Source organism: Filicampus tigris, chromosome 4 (genome assembly GCF_054856515.1).
Source record: "Filicampus tigris isolate MCC_2025a chromosome 4, RoL_Ftig_1.0, whole genome shotgun sequence".
Lineage (NCBI taxonomy): Eukaryota > Metazoa > Chordata > Actinopteri > Syngnathiformes > Syngnathidae > Filicampus > Filicampus tigris.
Genome location: NC_141220.1, coordinates 594914 through 613474, shown reverse-complemented (window position 1 = coordinate 613474; position 18561 = coordinate 594914). Strand labels below are relative to the sequence as shown.

The 18561-nt window shown below is 39.3% G+C and overlaps 1 protein-coding gene and 1 long non-coding RNA gene across 2 annotated transcripts in view; both read right to left on the bottom strand.

Annotated features, from left to right (window-relative positions):
- Positions 1 to 330: 330 nt before the first annotated feature.
- Positions 331 to 1536, bottom strand: LOC147148051 (uncharacterized). The gene is made up of 2 exons (XR_015086496.1): positions 941 to 1536; positions 331 to 576 (listed from the first exon to the last, which is right to left on the bottom strand). It is a non-coding gene; the product is annotated as an uncharacterized LOC147148051 (long non-coding RNA).
- Positions 1537 to 4132: 2596 nt separating this feature from the next.
- Positions 4133 to 18561, bottom strand: part of LOC147148049 (uncharacterized) — a 43218-nt gene continuing 28789 nt past the window's right edge. Inside the window, 2 exon segments of the mRNA XM_086027242.1 lie at positions 4133 to 4231; positions 4233 to 4295. Of these exon segments, the coding sequence (XP_085883368.1) occupies positions 4133 to 4231; positions 4233 to 4295 (162 nt within the window).

Here is an 18561-nt window from a genome sequence, read left to right as displayed (position 1 = left end):
AATTAGATTTCACCAACTTATTTGTTGTGAGTAACCAGGACTTAAATTAACTTTGCAGTACTCAGTTTAACTTAAATTAATTAGTATCACAAACTTATTTATTCTGAGTTTACATTACTCAATTAACATTGTATTTATTTATTTATTTTAGTAACTAACTTAAAATTTGTGGATTGTGAAAGCTTAATTCTTTTTAGTTTTACTCATACAGGTCAACTTATTTTTTTTACCTACATCAATTCTACAATATACATTAGGCTGATTAAAGAAATCGGATCATTATACCTGTAATGAGCCCCAAAAAACAATGAATGTAGAACACTCAGTGTATTAACTTAGTGCCATTAACATTTATTTTTAAATGTTCAGCAGTGCATTTGTTTCAACGTTGTTAAATGCACAGGGCAAACATGAGTTTAAACAGAAGATTCTCCATAACAGTACCTCCCACCCAAGTATGACAGCAGTGGAGATGGGCTGGAGCTGCACTGCGTTTTGACCATGCTGCTGAGCATCTTCAATTACATTCAGAACCCCAAATGTGACTGAGGCAAGTGCTTCATCTTTCGCTGTGTCCTGCAAAAAAGCACACAGGACTAGTTATTGAATGTGGTCTTCTTTTGGAGGAGGAAGGGAGGGAAATTGCTAAGATTTTACAGTTTAACTCATTTTAAAGATTTTATATACTCTTGGTTGACAATGTCTTTTTTAGTTCATCCAAGGGGATTTTTAACTGTGTTGGGGAAAATAATTATGATTTGAATTAAATATGAAATACATAAGCATGATTTTGACATGATGATTAAGAAACTGATATCAATGTTTCTTTTACTTACGAGGAAAGTATTGTAAACTTCAGTGGAGTCCTCAGTAAGGAGAACTGGCAGGCCTTTGAGGACAACTGTCTGAACCTTGGAGGTTCATAAAATAGTTTACTTACCAAGTAACACTGGTTCAGACGAAAGGGGCCGCTTTCAGTTTACAGATTCCATTAAATTCCACCGTGGCTTTTCCAATGAGTTGAGAGAGGCCCGCGTACGAAATGGTGCAGGTCTGCGCATGTCTGGTAGAACCCGCAAAGGACCCTGGAAAAATAATTTGTTCTATCTATTTTAATGCGATTTGAACTATTTCATCGTCTTATTACATGTTGAACGAATAGTGCAAACGTTTCCTTTGATGTTCATATTTTGCTTAAGCAGGAACTTGAGGGGACTGTGGTGATTGTGGTAAAAAGAAGAGTCTACTTCGTTTTGTTTTCTGGGATGTGCATGATTATGCATTTGCAGTAAAACAGACCGGATGATTATTTGTTTTACTTAAAAGGGGATATGTGGTGTGATCTGTTAGATGCACTATAATAGTTTGTCCCGGACACCCCTTCTATTTGGTATAGTCCATTGCCCCGGAGAGGTTGGAAGGGCGGACTCTGCAGGAGAGTCGGTTCCGTGAATGCCGATGATAAATAAAGCCTACAGTATTGTACCTCGTCGGAGCAGAACTCTTTTACATTTGCATAACACGACACGAAAGAGCAAGAAAAATTACCTAATCCATTGCAGAGTACATTGCATCAGATTTGCGCCCTTAATCGGTTGTGGCATGATGCAGACAGTGGCAGTGTATCCATGATATAAAATTCCCGTCGCGTAGTACAATAACACCAGGGATTGTAGATCACTTCTTTTCCCACACAAAACCCTAGACTATGCATAACTTCTGCAATCTTAGCAGTTAAAAGTATGTTATTTATTGTTACAAAATATGCTGTTGGATTATATTGAAAAATAAAGCTGTTCTGTTTGATGTTAATTTCTCAGGGTTTAATGTTAGTGTTACACCAATTACAGTAAGGCGTGGAACGAGCTTGAACTTTTTTTGCTCTTAACAGAGGAAATACACAGTACTTCAATCAGCCCACTACAGCACCGCGCGGCTTTTTCTTTCTTCGGTCTCTTCGTTTTTTCTCTCCGCCCAGGGAGATTCTTACTTTATGGTTCACTTAGCCAACCGTCATTTTTCACACAATGTTCAACACTGCCCTCTGCTGTGATGCACAATATCACATCCTAACATTAACTACATGTGAAATAAAGATCACCAATATTATCCATCCATTCATCCATTATCTATACCGCTTTATCTTCACAAGGGTCGCGGGGGTGCTGGAGCCTATCCCAACTGTCATCGGGCAGTAGGCGGGGTACACCCTGAACTGGTTGCCAGCCAATCGCAGGACAAATTGCAATATGATTTAAAAGAAAATATACTACATCAGGTGCTACATTAGGTTAAATAAAAGCAACATTTGTTGCTAAGTTTACACAGTAATGTCAATCAGATAATGCATATTGCTGTTTCAAGTATTAAAATATGGCAGCACGGTGGTCAACTGGTTAGCACGTCCGCCTCACAGTTCAGAGGTTGTGGGTTCGATCCCAGCCTCCCTGTGTGGAGTTTGCATGTTCTCCCCGTTCCTGCATGGGTTTTCTCCGGGTACTCTGGTTTCCTCATTCATTCCCAAAAACATGCGTGGTAAGTTGATTGGACTCTCTAAATTGCCCCGAGGTGTGAGTGTGAGTGTGGATGTTTGTCTCTGTGTGCCCTGCGATTGGCTGGCAACCAATTCAGGGTGTCCCCTGCCTACTGCCCGAAGACAGCTGGGATAGGCTCCTGCACGCCCCGCGACCCTTGTGAGGATAAGCGGTATCGATAATGGATGGATTAATACACCAGGATTGTACCTTTGGCTAAAATGCAATCCCCATTAACGGCAATAAACGAGGGATTACTGTACTTTGGCAATTTCTCAAGTACACTGAATCGAGGACCCTGAATTGTTTGCCAGCCAATCGCAGGGCACACAGAGACAGTCATCCGCACTCACAATCACACCTAGGGGCAATTTAGAGAGTCCAATCAATTTACCATGCATGTTTTTGGAATGTGGGAGGGAACTGGAGTACCTGGAGAAAACCCACGCAGGCACGGGGAGAACATGCAAACTCCACACAGGGAGGCCGGAGCCAGGATCGAACCCACAACCTCTGAACTGTGAGGCGGACGTGCTAACCAGTCGACTACCATGCCGCCCTGCATACAGTGTAAATAGGTAAATTCAGCTATATGTTACCTTTAAAGGGGGAGAAAAGGCCAGGCTTGAATAAGCCTTATTCTGTCACTGACTGTGAATTGTTGTATTGTGTATATTGTGTAAGAGACTGGATGATGACAGATTAAACAATGTACTACTACTCCTACTTCTAAAAATGTGTTTATTAACACTGGGCTTGAATAAAAGAAAATACAAAATTACTAAAGTCCTGATTACTTTTAAGTGTTGAAAAAAAATGTTGAATAAAAATCATACCCTAATGAATCTTTAAAAACAAACACTTCTTAAACATGTAAAGACATTTCTGGATTTTTTTTCCCTCTAAATACATTATTTTAGAACACAAGTGTTGAAAATGTGCAAAGACTGGGAATAATTTCATACTCAATTGCGGAGATATATCGTAAAACTCTTCACCCTTCCAGTTATCTCGATTTTTTTGTGTGCAGCTGAAATGCAGGCAAGCTGACAACCAAGGAGCAGCTTCCTTACTAATGACAACTTTTCTACCACTACAATGCGCAGTTACCCATCATGCTATGCCTACATCCCGGGAGAAAAAAACACTGTACCTGAAGTTTTAATGTGTTTTGTGTTATTTGGGCTCCAATGTCTCTGCAATGTGTATGTATGTGCGGCACAAGTGGCAAAACAAATGTGATGTCATGGCTAACTAGTACTTACACTTATTTTGGTGTGGCTTGGAGATTTTTATTCTGTTTGGTTGTATTGGCCAAGAGGTTTAATGACCCAGAGCCATCCGTGATATTGAATCTGTTATCTGACTTCTTTGCACTGATGATAAATGGTGCACCTTCTTCAGCCTTTAGTTTAGAATAATGATTTCAGGTATTCTTAGAGTATTTCTTTTTTTCTTTTTTGTACAACTATTACATATTACAAAACAGTTGCTAATACAATAGGCAGTATCTATCTATTTTAAGGAAGTTAGGTGAGAGTAAGCCCTTTAAAAATGTGTGACAACAGTGAGAGCATGGTGGATGGGGTTTATCAATTTCAAAAGTTTCCATCTAAGAAGACAGATTTTAAATCTGCAGAGAAGCTGACGGTGAAGACTGTGTGAGATATGTTTTGTCATTCCACCTCACCCAGGTCACAGGTGATTCAAGTACCCAGGGGCCATTCTCTCCATTGTAGCAACACCTGTATCAATCTTCATCTGCCAGGACCAAACAAGACAATGGGGTGAATTTTCAGAGCACACTATAGAAGAAGAATGCAACAAATTCTTTATCTGTTGGAAAAAAAGGGTGCTGGTAGAAGGAAGGTTTTGATCAGTATGTTCACACTGCAGGGCATGATCCCTAATTTGGATTTTTTTTGATCAAGCTTATCTTTTCTATATACCCTCATTCACATTAGAAAAACAAATGTGACTTCTGTGAACAGAACCTGTCCATGAAGTGACACGCATGCGCACAAAACACAACAGCATGTGGTGTAATGTTTATGGAAGTTATGGTCCCGTGTGAAGGGTTTCATCTCAGATTGACAGAGGAGCATGGTGTGAATAGGTAAAAATATTTGGGGGTTTGGTACATGAAGACGCCTACTAGGATTGTCACATTACTGCCGCACATAGCAAATCAACTCTCTGCGTGGCTGAGTTATTACTATCATCACAAATGTCCACTTTATGCTTTATGTTTCAAGTGGATTTAAATTACAGTCAAATATTTTTTTTAAATTTACTCCTCACAACTTTGCACGCGCTTTTGAAGATGCCTGAACGATTGTGAGTCGTCTCCCAAGCACTCTCACCTGCCTGCGCGGAGCACATATTTGGCTTTTGATGATGTGTGCTGTATGTCGGATTTTTTGGTTTGGTTATTTTCTTATTCAATCAGCTTCAATAAAAGAAAACAGATCAGTCAATGCATAGGTTTTCAAGAAAACAAGGGACTGAAAATGCGTGGAATGAAGCTAAAGGTTTTCAAGCCTTCGCCTTTTTTACATGACAAAGCACATTTCAGCAAAGAAAATTACTGGCCACAAAACGGCAACACAAACAAAAGTCACCAGCAAAGAAAATCATAGTCCACGACACGCGGTGTGGTGGGAATCTATGGGTAACTCACGATTCGATCCCGATGCCCACGATTTGATTTAAGTCCGGTACAGAGACCTATGATTCGATTCGATTGTGATTCCAATGCATCATTTCATTGGCTTACAATTTATAGTCCATGTAAAACACAGATTTTATTATTAAAATAAAAATCTCAAGGAAGAGCAAAGATTTATATTTCACACTCTGACTTCGCTCTACTCATATAAGGTTTTGCTTGTTCCAACATCTTGTCATGTATTAGCTTAGTCTAGCACAGATGTCTGACATACAAACACACGTAACCACTTGTGCATACTTTTGTTTTTTAGTTAAACTTTAAATATCGATTATTAATACCTACGAATCGATTCAGGATCTTTTTAATGCGGCGAACGATGCATCGAAAAAATGATTATCATTCACACCCCTACGACACACCAACATAACATTTATCGTCTCACACAGTAGAATTGGTAATAAAGGTTCACACAGTAAAATTTGTAATAATTTTTTTTTTTGGTCATGTTCTGTGTTTTTGGCCTCTTGTTAATGCGTTCTCTCCATCCACAATCTACAATAGTAGAGTGTGGGCAGAGTGACTAAGCTGCAGCACTTGCAGTCAGTCAGATCACCTGTCTCCAGCTAGCCGTTGGTCGTATTAGGTTCAGCTCCAAACAATGGAAGGTGCCAGAGTATTCTTTGTATGCTGTCTCGCTGCTTGCCATTACTGCATCGTTCCATTTGCAACCAAGGTTGTCGTTCCAGTAGAACTGAAGGTTTGTATAGTTAAGTTCTACTGTGATTTTGTGTTTGCGTTTTTGTAAATAGCCCGTCAACCTGCTCTGCGGTTACCTTCCTTCTGTTGTGGCTCTGTCCGCCAACTTTTGTTAGTGAGCAGCATCACTTGTTTTTGTTCCAGTGACGACATTTTGTCATCGCAGTTTCGTGTTACTATTTTTTGTGCTTTACTACTGGTTGGAATAAAGCATGTGTCACTGCTCTCAAACCCTTTTGTCTGCGTAGTGATCCATTCTCTGGCTGTAAAGCCTACCATAACAACTTTAAAGACAAAAAAGTTGTTGCACTTTTTTTAACATCCTTGCCAAACCAACACAATTTACAATTTATATACACTCTTACACTTCATTCATATATTTAGTCAGTATTTTCAACATTCTTTAAAAAGAAATGATAGAACCACACGTTTTCAAATCATTTTCAGAACTGAAACACATCTCTGCTTCATGTTAGTCCTTGTCTTATGTTTTTTTGAGGACAATAGTTCCCCTTAGATCATAACTAATGTCTCTATTTTCAAACAAGTTCTGAATACTGTGGCACAGTAAATTATGTACTTTGTACTAGGGCTGGGCGAAATATAGATATAAAAATTCTATCGATATATTTTTAAAATGGGATATGGAATTAACAGAGGTGTGCATTCCATCCGACCGACGGACCGGTCCGTCTAAGACTGACGGCCCTTTTAGCTGGTGTTGGACGGGAAACATTAAAGCGAATATCAACCCAAACATATTTTTTTCAAGAATATGTTCCCAGCATGCCCACTAGTTGAAACACGGCATTCTGATTAATTTTGCATTTGAGGAATATAAGTTAAGCAGCAAAATGCACTCGTTTTTAGCCATCTCTGGGGGCAGCCATTTTGTCTTCTGTCGACTGAAAATGACATCACAACTGCTCACAACGACCAATCACGGCTGACCTGTTTTCTGAATCTGAGGAGGTTGTAAAATAGTATTTTGCACTCCATGTCACCCCGCACTCAATTTCAGGAGGCAGTCAGAGAGGGCATTTTACTAAAAATTCTGATAAAACGATTTTAATAATGCTCAAATTGGTACGTTTTATTTTTGGTGTGTCTAAGTCACCGTAGTTTCCTCTGAATTTCGCTTCCTCCCTCGAGCGCGCAGTCCGAAACAACAACAACATCCATGGCTACCGACGATTCTGCTACGTTTGCTCAGGCAAGGGAGCATTTAGTTAATAAATCAGGAAAAGTAGATCTGTAGTCCGGAAATAGTATGGTTTCAACGATATGGACACGGGCCGAAACAATCCCCAGTGCAAATTGTGTTTTAAATCATCATCATCATCATCATCTTCCAAACCGCTTATCCTATACAGGATTGCAGGGAGGTGTTGGAGCCTATCCCAGCCGTCAACGGGCGAAGGCAGCCTACACCCTGAACTGGTCGCCAGCCAGTTGCAGGGCACACACAGACACCGTCACTGAGCGGGAAACGATCCCACGCTGCCCACACATAAATCAGGCGTGTGTACCACTACACTATCAGTGACCCTTGTGTTTTAAATCAGTTGCAGTGAAAGATTCAAACACAAGCAACTTTATTCAGTTTTGGTTTATGAAGAGCAGAGAGACCAGACGTCTATTGTAAAGATGAGATGCTTATAATCCCAAGAGATCTTTCTGTTTGTTACCTTCACTGGCATTATGGATGGACATGTGATTTTTTTCAGACAAGGTGATTGTCACCTTGCATATTGTTATTATTGAGTGACAGTTTTGCACTAATCAATGATTTATGTTTATGTAAGACCAGAGAGAAAGGTAAAGCCACCTTGAGCCTGGCTGCCTACCTACCTCATCTGACTGTCTGACTGACTTGATTGACTAGCTGGTTGGCAAAATGACTTGCTGACAGACTGGTTGGTTTATAGATTGACCTTCTTTCGTTATTGGTTTAATTAAGAACAGATCTGAAGTCTGTTGTATAAGTAAAATGCTGTTAATCCCAAGGGATTGTTCTGTGTGTATTAATTTAAATTCAGTGGCATTTCGAGTTCAAAGAAAGAAAAATTTAGGTTAAATACAAGACATTCAAAATACTTTTCATTATTTGCATTATGCAAAGAAATCGTGATCGTTATCAGAAAATCCGGTTTGAGAGAAAGTAATCGGGATTTTCGTATAAGGCAACATCAAAGAGCCCTACTCTCTTCTTTCTTCAGAAAGAAGAAGTTTATTTCTAGAATTTCCCAGTCTTGAGTAATCTCTACCGTACATGGGCAAGTTTCAATGAAAATCCAGTTTCTGGAAAAAAACCTGAGAAATCGAGGCTTTTGTGAAAAGACTTATTTCAAGTAAAACTTCAACTTTGACACCAATATTTTTTGCTTTTATGACACCTCAGATATACAAACAGTACTTTTCTTATAAAAAAAAATCCAAAACAATTCTAAAAAAGCAATTTTGATGGAAAAAGACAATCTATGTTCAAGTTCAAGTTTTTTACAATTTGCAAAAAATGTATGAACATTGTGCGTTTATGTGTGTGTGCATGTGTGACTGACTTCGATCCCTATAAGCATATTTTTGGGGGTATGGGAGGATGGAAGCCCACACGAAAGGATACACACCATATTGTTCAACACCCCAATACATAGTGAGAGTTGTTTTTGCACAAACCCAGTGATAAAAGCAGTTAGTCGTATTTTGGTTTGCACATGCCATCAGGAATTGTTGCTGCTCTGATCTGTCCATTAAGAAAATTGTTATTACAGAGTGAGACATCGAATTGGGTTTACAATTACATGCAAAGTCTTTGTTCCTACATTCTACATTCAAACATTTAGAATTTACATTATAATTCATAATGTACTCAGAAAGGGGGATGTTATGGTAGAGACGCATTGCATGCACTAACCCTGAGCGCCCTCCTCTTGTGGCCCAGGAGGGTTACTGTTTTGAGGTTGTAAAATAAAGCATTGCAAGCCCTTCAATTCGTCTATTTAGTGGAGCCCGTGCTTACAGCTACCAACAAATGTTGGACCCAAATAATTATACAATATGACAAAACCAACCCCGGGGCTCGCAATAGAAGTAAGCATACGCAGTTGGGTAAGTAGTAAAGTACTAGTGGTGCATTTTGAAGCATGTTTGAAGCATGTCCACAGCGGGTTTGAATAGTAAATTAGCCAGCTAATGATCCTTAAAAAGCCTCTGCCGTTAGCATCCCTCCCGCGGCGGCGTCAATCACGGACACTTTTTTTGGGGGGGACGGAACGGGGTGGCGGGGGGTGATAATTTTTATGAATAAGGGTGGGGGGTCGCGGCCGTAAGGGTACCTAGGTCAAGGGTGAAGAGTCGCGGCCGGATCGGCAAAAAAGGGTCATATATATATATATATATATATATATATATATATATATATATATATATATATATATATATATATATATATATATATATATATGTGTATATATATGTGTGTATATATATATATATGTGTATATATATGTGTGTATATATATATATGTGTATATATATATATATATATGTGTATGTATATATATATATATATGTGTATTTCTATATATATATATATATATATATATATATATATATATATATGTGATGACAATCTGGATCGACAATGAACACATGCCCTCAGATGGACTGCCTGACTTGGGGGACGATGTCAATGATGACGTGGAGATTGAAACGGTGACACGAGAAAATGACAACATAGAAATGAAAATACTTGACAAAATCATGAGTACAAAATTGCATAATTATGCAACACATCAGAGTATAATAGACATCAATTATTTCACAGAGTATATTATTTGTAGGTAGGCATAACATTTATTATTCAGTATCATTGGACGCGATGAACAGGCAATACTTTTTTGTGTGTGGATATGTATTTGTGTACATCAGTTTCAATCAGTTGAAATCTGATTTCTGACACCACACATGAAGAATTTACACATTGTTTGATACATTTTCTAGGGATGTAACGATTAATCTAAAATCAATTTAAACTGCATAAAATATGCATCGATATGAAAAATAAATAAATAAATAAAAGAGATTAGAATCGATTCGCAACACCATGTTAACAATAGCCACGCTCAAATTATTAGGTGCAAATGTTTCTCTCAAAAATGCCTCATCTCCCGCTGGAGAAAAAATTGATGCCAAGGAAGGGTGAAATGTGTTTACAAATCCGGTATTTCATTTAGTATTTATAGGTAGTTTCATAGTATTAGTGCAACTCAGCATAGTGTATTGTTTTTTTCAGGAACTTTTATGACTCGGTGGTTGCATCGGTCATCTTCCAGGGAGTGGTCACCTGGGCAGGCGGCGTCTCGGCCCGGGACAAGAAGCGGCTGGACAAACTGGTCAAGAGGGCCGGCTCTGTCCTGGGCTGCTCCCTGGACTCTGTGGACTCGGTGGGGGACAGGAGGATGTTGGCCAAGCTGTCATCAATGCTGGGCAACCCGGACCACCCCCTCCAGGGCACCCTAACAGCACTCCACAGCACCTTCAGTGACAGACTGTTACACCCTCGCTGTGCAAAGGAGAGATTCCGCCGTTCCTTCTTGCCTGCTGCTGTCAGACTCTTTAACAAGAACATTGTGTAGTCTCTACAAACTGGCGGTCATTAGTGCAATTGTGCAGTCCTGCACCTGAGCTCGTATCGTGCAATACCCAATATTCCCCACTACTGTAATACCGTGCAACACTCAACATTCCCCACTACTGTTAGTCTAGTTTTATTTTTATCCAATGCTGTTCCTTACATTTCACTACAGCACTGCAGCACTGTCACTTAGAGTATTTTTTCCTCTGTACTATGTACAGGCCGAAATGAGTGTTCCTCATATTTTTTATGTAGATGTAGGTTGGTGTGTATACACATGTGTATATACACATGTTACTGCGTATATCTACATAGGTTTGATTCTAAATGTTTGCCGTCAATGTTATACATTAATGGCCACATTATGCCGCCGCCCCTGTGTGACCTATATCCTTGCTACTGTAACAACGAAAATTTCCCCACTGTGGGATCAATAAAGGCATTCTTATCTTATCTTATCTTATCTTTTTTAGTTCCATTTTAAAATGCACTAAACATTCAGCAATAAAATATTTACGGCCACAATTCAATTTCAATTACTGGTACTCCACTAAAAACAAGTCAGGAATGCTGGTACAACCTGCACAGTTTAGTTCAAGTTGAATGTACTATTATCTTGTCTTTATTCTTTTGTACGATACCTTAAAGAGCTCTAGCTGTAAGCTACTGATAGTCATATAAGAGCAGCAGCTTGCTGGTGCAATTATGCTGCAATTTACATATGATCCAATTAGTCAACTAATCGCAACTCCTGTTGGTGAATAGTCGACTAGCAAGATAATCGTTTGTGACAGCCCTATTTGACACTTGAATCTGCGCTGGAGTAAATCGTTACATCCAGAACATTTACAGTGGATCTATTCAAATGATTTCCGGAGAAAACGTAATGGGGTATGCTGAACAGGTAGAGGTTCTGATGATACTGCACTGGACTTCTGGGTTAGTTTACAAAGTGCTGCAGCTGGCAGCCCAGCTTGCTCAGAATGAAGAAACTACAAAAGAAAAAGAGATCATTGTTAATAGGATTCAGATGGTTTTATATCATGCAACCACTTGTCAAAATAAAATTGAGTAAATTTCAACGGTTTTTTTCAGTGTACTGACAAACTATAATTTGATCCATATAAAACACACAGTGATATTTCATATATTTTTCTAAGAATACACAATCACAAGTTTGCTCCATGGGGCGGATTCATAATTTGCTCTTTTTATGCATACTAGAAGATGTTATATACAGTTCTACAACTAGGTACCAATAAAGTCTGCTGGTGGTTTGCATATGCCAGAGTTACCGAGGAGACGTAGAGTGAACTCCCAGTCAGCCCTGTTTTAATGTTAAGTCACCTGCATTAAAGCCAACTCCGATGAAGCTGACGTGTGTGCATATATTTATTAATATCCAAAGATATTACACTACCAACTCATAAAAAATATACACAACACACACTATCTCAGTGTCTACAAACACGGTATACTGTACTTATGAATATGTAATATTTGTACCAAAAAACATAAGGACGACAACAACACTCAGTAAGATGTTAAAGCGGATAAACCTCACTTGTGTCACTACATTTCAGTTTAAACTAGTTCGCAGAATAACAAAATAGCCCTTTGTGATATGTCTTCACTATACAAGGAATTATGCGCAACATTTTTCTTTTGCATTGTACACTACTTGTTTTTTTTTTTTTTTAGTTCTGTGAGAATACTTAATTAATCAATAACAACGGAGCAACCAAATTATCATATCATGTCATCTTCCAAACCGCTTATCCTATATAGGGTCGCGGGGAGTTGCTGGAGCCTATCCCAGCCGTCAATGGGCGAAGGCAGACTACACCCCAAACTGGTCGCCAGCCAGTCGCAGGGCACACATAGACACTGTCACTGAGCGGGAATCGATCCCACGCTGCCCGCACACAACTCAGGCGTGTGTACCACTACACTATCAGCGGACCTGCAACCAAATTAGCAAGAGCTATTAACATTATCCATACGATACATTTTTGTCGACGTGATAAATTGTGGGTACATAGACACATTGAAAACAGAGCTACATTAGCCAAGTACTAATGCTAACAGTGAAACATCATTAGATTGCAATCTATCGCCATAAGCCTGAGTCCAAAGCTATTATTTGAGACAGAATGACGTTATGAAATACATATTAATAAATTGGATATACACGTTGCTGACTTTACCTGCTGTGAAGATGCGTTTCCTGAACCGCTGGAAGCGCCGTCGGATCTGCTCGCGTTCGCCATCTTTGTTTTCTTCTCTACACATGCGTGGGGAGAGGAATCACGGATCGATTAGCTCCCCCTTCGGATATGCCTGTGTTCTGCATGACGTCATCCTAATTTGCATGTTGTGCAGATTCGTCCTCAAAAAAGATGTTTGGGAAAGATGGCGGAGTGAGTACTCACATTTTTTCGAGCTCTCGGCATTAGACCTGTTTTGCTGCACAAATTGACTGTAGACCTCAGAATATTCTGCTGATACAGTTTATTCGAGACGACAAATACAAAGTTGCGGAGGAAAATTCATTGAACACGTACAAAATGCCTAAAAAGTCTGGTTTGAAGCGTCCTAATGCTAGCGAGTCCAGTGAGGAGGCTAACACGAGCTTCTCAGAGAGCGACCACGCGTATAGCAGTAACGGCGCGGTTTGCAATCTGCAAACATCTTCGTGGAGGAAGAATTCCCGCCCATGCCGGTGACTCCCAGTAAGCCTCCGATTCTGAAGAAACCTTCCTTATCCACAAATAAAGATTTCGGGCTTTGCTCAGACGACGCTGTACAATCCTTGGCTAATCTCGTTAACAACAGAAGCGACACCCTCGAAAAAATGATGGTGTCAATACGTGGCGAGATTCATGTCCTGTCTGACAGGGTTGTGCACGTTGAAAAAAGGGTTACGGTGTGGAAAGTGGCCAAAAAGAACTCCTTTCTCCAGACGGAACGGCTTCACTTCACAGAAGATTTGACCCAGGAGGGCAGAGAAAACAGACTAAAACTGTGGAGTCGAGATGAAGGAAAAATGGCGTACTTTGTAGGGGGAAAAGGTTTTGTGAACGGTTTGGAAATCCATCCATAATCTGGGTTGAACCCCAACCTGAAGGTACGTGGAGTGGATGTCCTATGTTCGGGTCGTGGTTTCATGGATCGTCTACATAAGGTTGTTTTGCACAGGACTCACTTAGGTATAAATATCTCTGGGTGTTATTTTGTTAAATTCTCAAATAGAAAATTTGTGCTGGTTCATAAATAATACAGTATTTTTGAAAAGGTTCTTGTTTTTTAGGAGGATTTTTTTTTTGTATAAAAGCACAACATTGTTTATACTACTGAGGTACTGCTGCACACTTTATTGTAATACGCCTTTTTTGTGCTTAATTATATAGTTAATATGGTGCTGATATCGATAGATCCTTACTACTTGTTTACACTACTGTTTAAAAGCTAACCAACACTTATCTAGGTTTTAGTTTGTTTTTCTTCTATATTGTTCTTGTTCTTGTTGTTTATCAATGTTATCTATTGTTTCTCTAAATGCCAGGGGGTTACGTAATAATATGAAGAGGAAAGCTCTTTTTCTGTTTGCAAATCAATTCAAATCAGACTTTTTTTATTTTCAAGAATCTCATTCTACTGAGAACATTACTAACTTTTGGAGGTCTCATTGGGGTAACACTATATGACTTTCCCATGGAAATGAGCGTTCAGATGGGGTTGCCTCTTTAAAAGACAGGTTCAAAGGAAATGTTCTGCCCACAAAATGTGATCCAGACGGTCACTTCATATGCCAAATTATTGAACATAATGACTTAATTGACCTAATTTCCAATATTTACGGTTACAATATGAAGAAAGAAAAAAAAATACTTTTGTTATCCATTGAAGATATTCTTACGGGTTGGCTTACTAATTTCCCAAATGCATACTACTGGTGGGAGGGGATTTCAACACTATATTGGATGTCTCTATAGATAAACTACCACCTTCTCAGCATAATAATAAAGAGACACTCTTAACTGACTTCATGAGAAGATTTAATTTGATAGATATATGGAGGATGAAGAATTGTAATAGCAGTTTGTTCACTTGGAGCAATAAAACCGTCTCTAAGCAGTCTAGACTAGATTTTTGGCTGATATCTGATATCTTAAACAGGAATACTGTTGATTTTTGCATCTGCCCAACACCGTTATCTGACCATAAAGCCGTATACATAACTGTTAATATCTCTGCGGATCCCATACCTACGTCATTTTCGAGCTACTGGAAGCTCAATTGTTCATTATTACATAGGATAGAAATTCAAAGTAAAATTAGGAATATGATCTCACTCTACTGGTCTAAAGCAAACCAGGAAAACCGATTCGGGCTTAATTGGGAACTTTTAAAATATGAGATGGGAAAATTCCTTAGAAGAGTGGTGCTCAAGCAGTAAAAGACAGGAAAGAAGAGGAGTTAAAGTTGTCTCTAGCTTAGCTAACTTATACAATAAAGACCCTCTTTCCCTAACAGAAGAAGAAAAGAAGGAACTTTCTCTCTCGCAAATTAAACTTTATTTATACCGCCAAAAAGCAAAAGGAGCTTTCAATAGGTCTCGCTCTAAGTGGCCGGAAGAGGGGGAGCAAAACTCTCATTATTTCTTCAACCTTGAAAAACATCATTCCACTAATAATAATATCACATCAATCAATCACATTTTATTTATATAGCACTTTTCATACATAAAAATGCAACTCAAAGTGCTTTAAAACATTCAAAGCAAAACATAGATAATTAGAAAAAAAAAAAATCCGTTCATGCCCTCCCTCCCAACAAACCCAAGACAGATATCCATTAGTACATCAGCAATCATTCACACACACCCACACAAAGTGCACAACCTGATAAAATGTGTTAAAAAGACATGACAAGGCACAGAGAAACCATACGAGGAAAGGGTACCCAAGGGGAGCTCTCTGCGCCGAGGGGAATGACAGCCCACGGCCACAGGGGCGCCACCACCATAGAGGCCCGGATTAGACAGGCGGACCCCACACAAAATGTAGAGGCCGCCGGCCACCCAGACCCAAGGAGTCCCTGCGATGACAGCCCCCGCGGGAAGGGCAGTCACCCCTCCCTCAAAGCGGAGGCTCCCCCGTGAGGAAACACTGGAGCTAAAAGCTGACAACGGCAGAGAGCAACAAAACTAAAAGACAGAACAGTAGTATAGTCTAAGAACTAGAATCAGTAAGATAAGATAGAAAAAAATAATATTCAATCAAAAGAAAAGATAAATTATTTAAAAGTTGTTGAAAGCCAAACTAAAAAGGTGTGTCTTGAGCTTCCTCTTAAAAATATCAACAGTCTCTGCAGACCTGACGTCCTCTGGCAGGCTATTCCAAAGGTGAGGACCAAAATGGCTGAATGCAGCCTCGCCATGCATTTTGGTCCTCACCCTTGGAATAAATAAAAGGCCAGCGCCAGAGGACCTCAGCATCCGCTAGGGTTGGTATGATAAAAGCAAATCAGATAAATAAGATGGCCCAAGACCATTAACACATTTATAAACTAATAAAAGTACCTTAAAATCGATCCTGAAACACACAGCTAGCCAATGCAGCAATTTCAAAACTGGCATAATGTGCTCCCGCCCTCTGGTTCTCATCAGCACCCGAGCGGCTGAATTCTGCAGTAGTTGCAGTGGTGAAATGCTCTTTTTCGGGAGGCCAGAGAGCAGGGCATTACAGTAATCTAAATGACAGGAAATAAAAGCATGCATCAGCACTTCCGTGTTAGCCTGAGAGAGAAACGGGCGGACTCTGGCGATATTCTTAAGGTGATAAAAAACAATCTTGGTTACATTTTTAATATGAGGAATAAAACTGAGCTCAGAATCAAAAATGACGCCATGGTTCTTCACACAATGTGAGGGATTAAAAATGTGTAGTTTTGGTAAAAGCTTCTCTCTCTGACCTTCGGGACAGATAACTAAAACCTCAGTTTTGTCCTGATTGAGCTGTAGGAAATTATCTGCCATCCATGACTTGATATCTAAAATGCAATTTAAAAGGGTATCAATGGGTCCTGTGTCATCAGGAGACACGGCAATATACAGCTGCGTGTCATCAGCATAGCTGTGAAAGCTGATGCCGTGTCCCCTGATGACATTCCCAAGGGGAAGCATATAAAGATTAAAAAGTAGCGGGCCTAAAATCGAACCTTGGGGAAGCCCACATTTAATTTCATGGGTTTTGGAGGAACAAGTATCCATACTTACAAAGAAATATCGGTCTGTGAGATAGGAATAAAACCAGTCAAAAACAGTACCAGAGATGCCCACTAGATTTTTAAGTCTATTTAATAAAATTTGGTGATCTACTGTATCAAAAGCAGCGCTTAGATCCAGTAGCACCAAGACTGTGAGTTTTCTCACGTCTGCAGTGCACCTAATATCATTTATAATCCTTAAAAGAGCAGTCTCCGTACTGTGGTTCATCCTAAAACCAGATTGATATTTCTCCAAAATATTATTTGTATTTAAAAAATGATTCAACTGGATGAAAACCAGTTTTTCTAAAATCTTACTTAAAAACGGTAAGTTGGATACAGGTCTGTAATTATTAAAAACGCTCGGGTCAGAATTGCTCTTCTTCAGAAGGGGTTTCACCACCGCCGTTTTAAAGGCAGCGGGGAAGACGCCCGTCTGAAGTGAGCAATTGACTATATTTAAAATTTGTTCCTCAAAAAATCCATAAAATGTCTTAAAAAGAAATGTGGGAATTGGATCCAAAAGGCAGGTTGTTGGGTTTACCTGGGAGAAAACTCGAACAAGTGTCCTTGCATCAACCAGGGCAAAACTTTCCAGTGTTTCTTCATGTAAATATGATTGTCCAGGTTTATTAAAACTTGTGTTTTGACGGGCTAAAAGACTGGATCTTATGTCATCGATTTTACTTCTGAAGTGGTCTGCAAAGTCCTCACAGAGAGCGTCTGTTGGTCTCTGTGGGGACTTATTAAAATCAGAACTAGTTAAAAGTTCAAAGGTGGAGAAGAGAACTCTGGGGTTGTTTTTATTGACTGTAATGAGGTTTGAGAAATAGGAAGATCTTGCCAGTTTGACTGTTTTATTGTAGGATTTCAGTTGTTCGCATAAAATTTCTGTGTACTGTAAGTTTACTTTTTCTCCACCTCCTCTCTGCACTCCTGCATTTTCTCTTTGATGTTTTGATAGCATTGTTTCTCCACGGGGGTACAGTCTTTGTTTTTGTTGTTTTAATTAAAAGTGGAGCTACTGAATCTAATGATGATTTAAGATGTAGGTTAAAATTGTCAACAACAAGATTACAGGGTGCAGGTAAAATGTCAGCAGGAGTGCTTTTTAAGATCTCGATAAAATTTGCAGCCACCTCAGAAGATAGGTAACGTTTCTTCACTGTTCTCACCGGGACTGCTAGACGGTTAAAACTGGCGATGTTAAAATAGACACAGTAGTGGTCTGACACTGCCAAGTCAACAACAGAGGACACACCAGCAGACAAGCCATAGGTTATAACCAAATCCAGGGTGTGTCCTCTGTTGTGAGTTGGCTGCAATACGTGCTGTTTAAAATCCAAGCAGTTTAAAAGGTTTAAAAAATCTCTGGATAGTGGGTCCAAGATGTTGTCCATGTGTATATTAAAATCGCCAGTTATTAATATCCTGTTATAACTGGAATATAAAATGGATAAGAATTCTGAAAATTCTGTAATAAAAGAAGTGGAATGATGGAGAGGTCTATAAACGGTAATGCAGAGAATAGGGGGACTGCTAAAAACAAAGGCATGGTGTTCAAACGATAAATAGCTGCTAAAAATGATCTCCTTTGATAAAAGAGTATTAATAAAAATTGATGCAGTCCCGCCTCCTCTTTTGCCATCCCTTGTAGAAAATAAAAAGTCAAAATTCGGTGGGCAAGCCTCGGT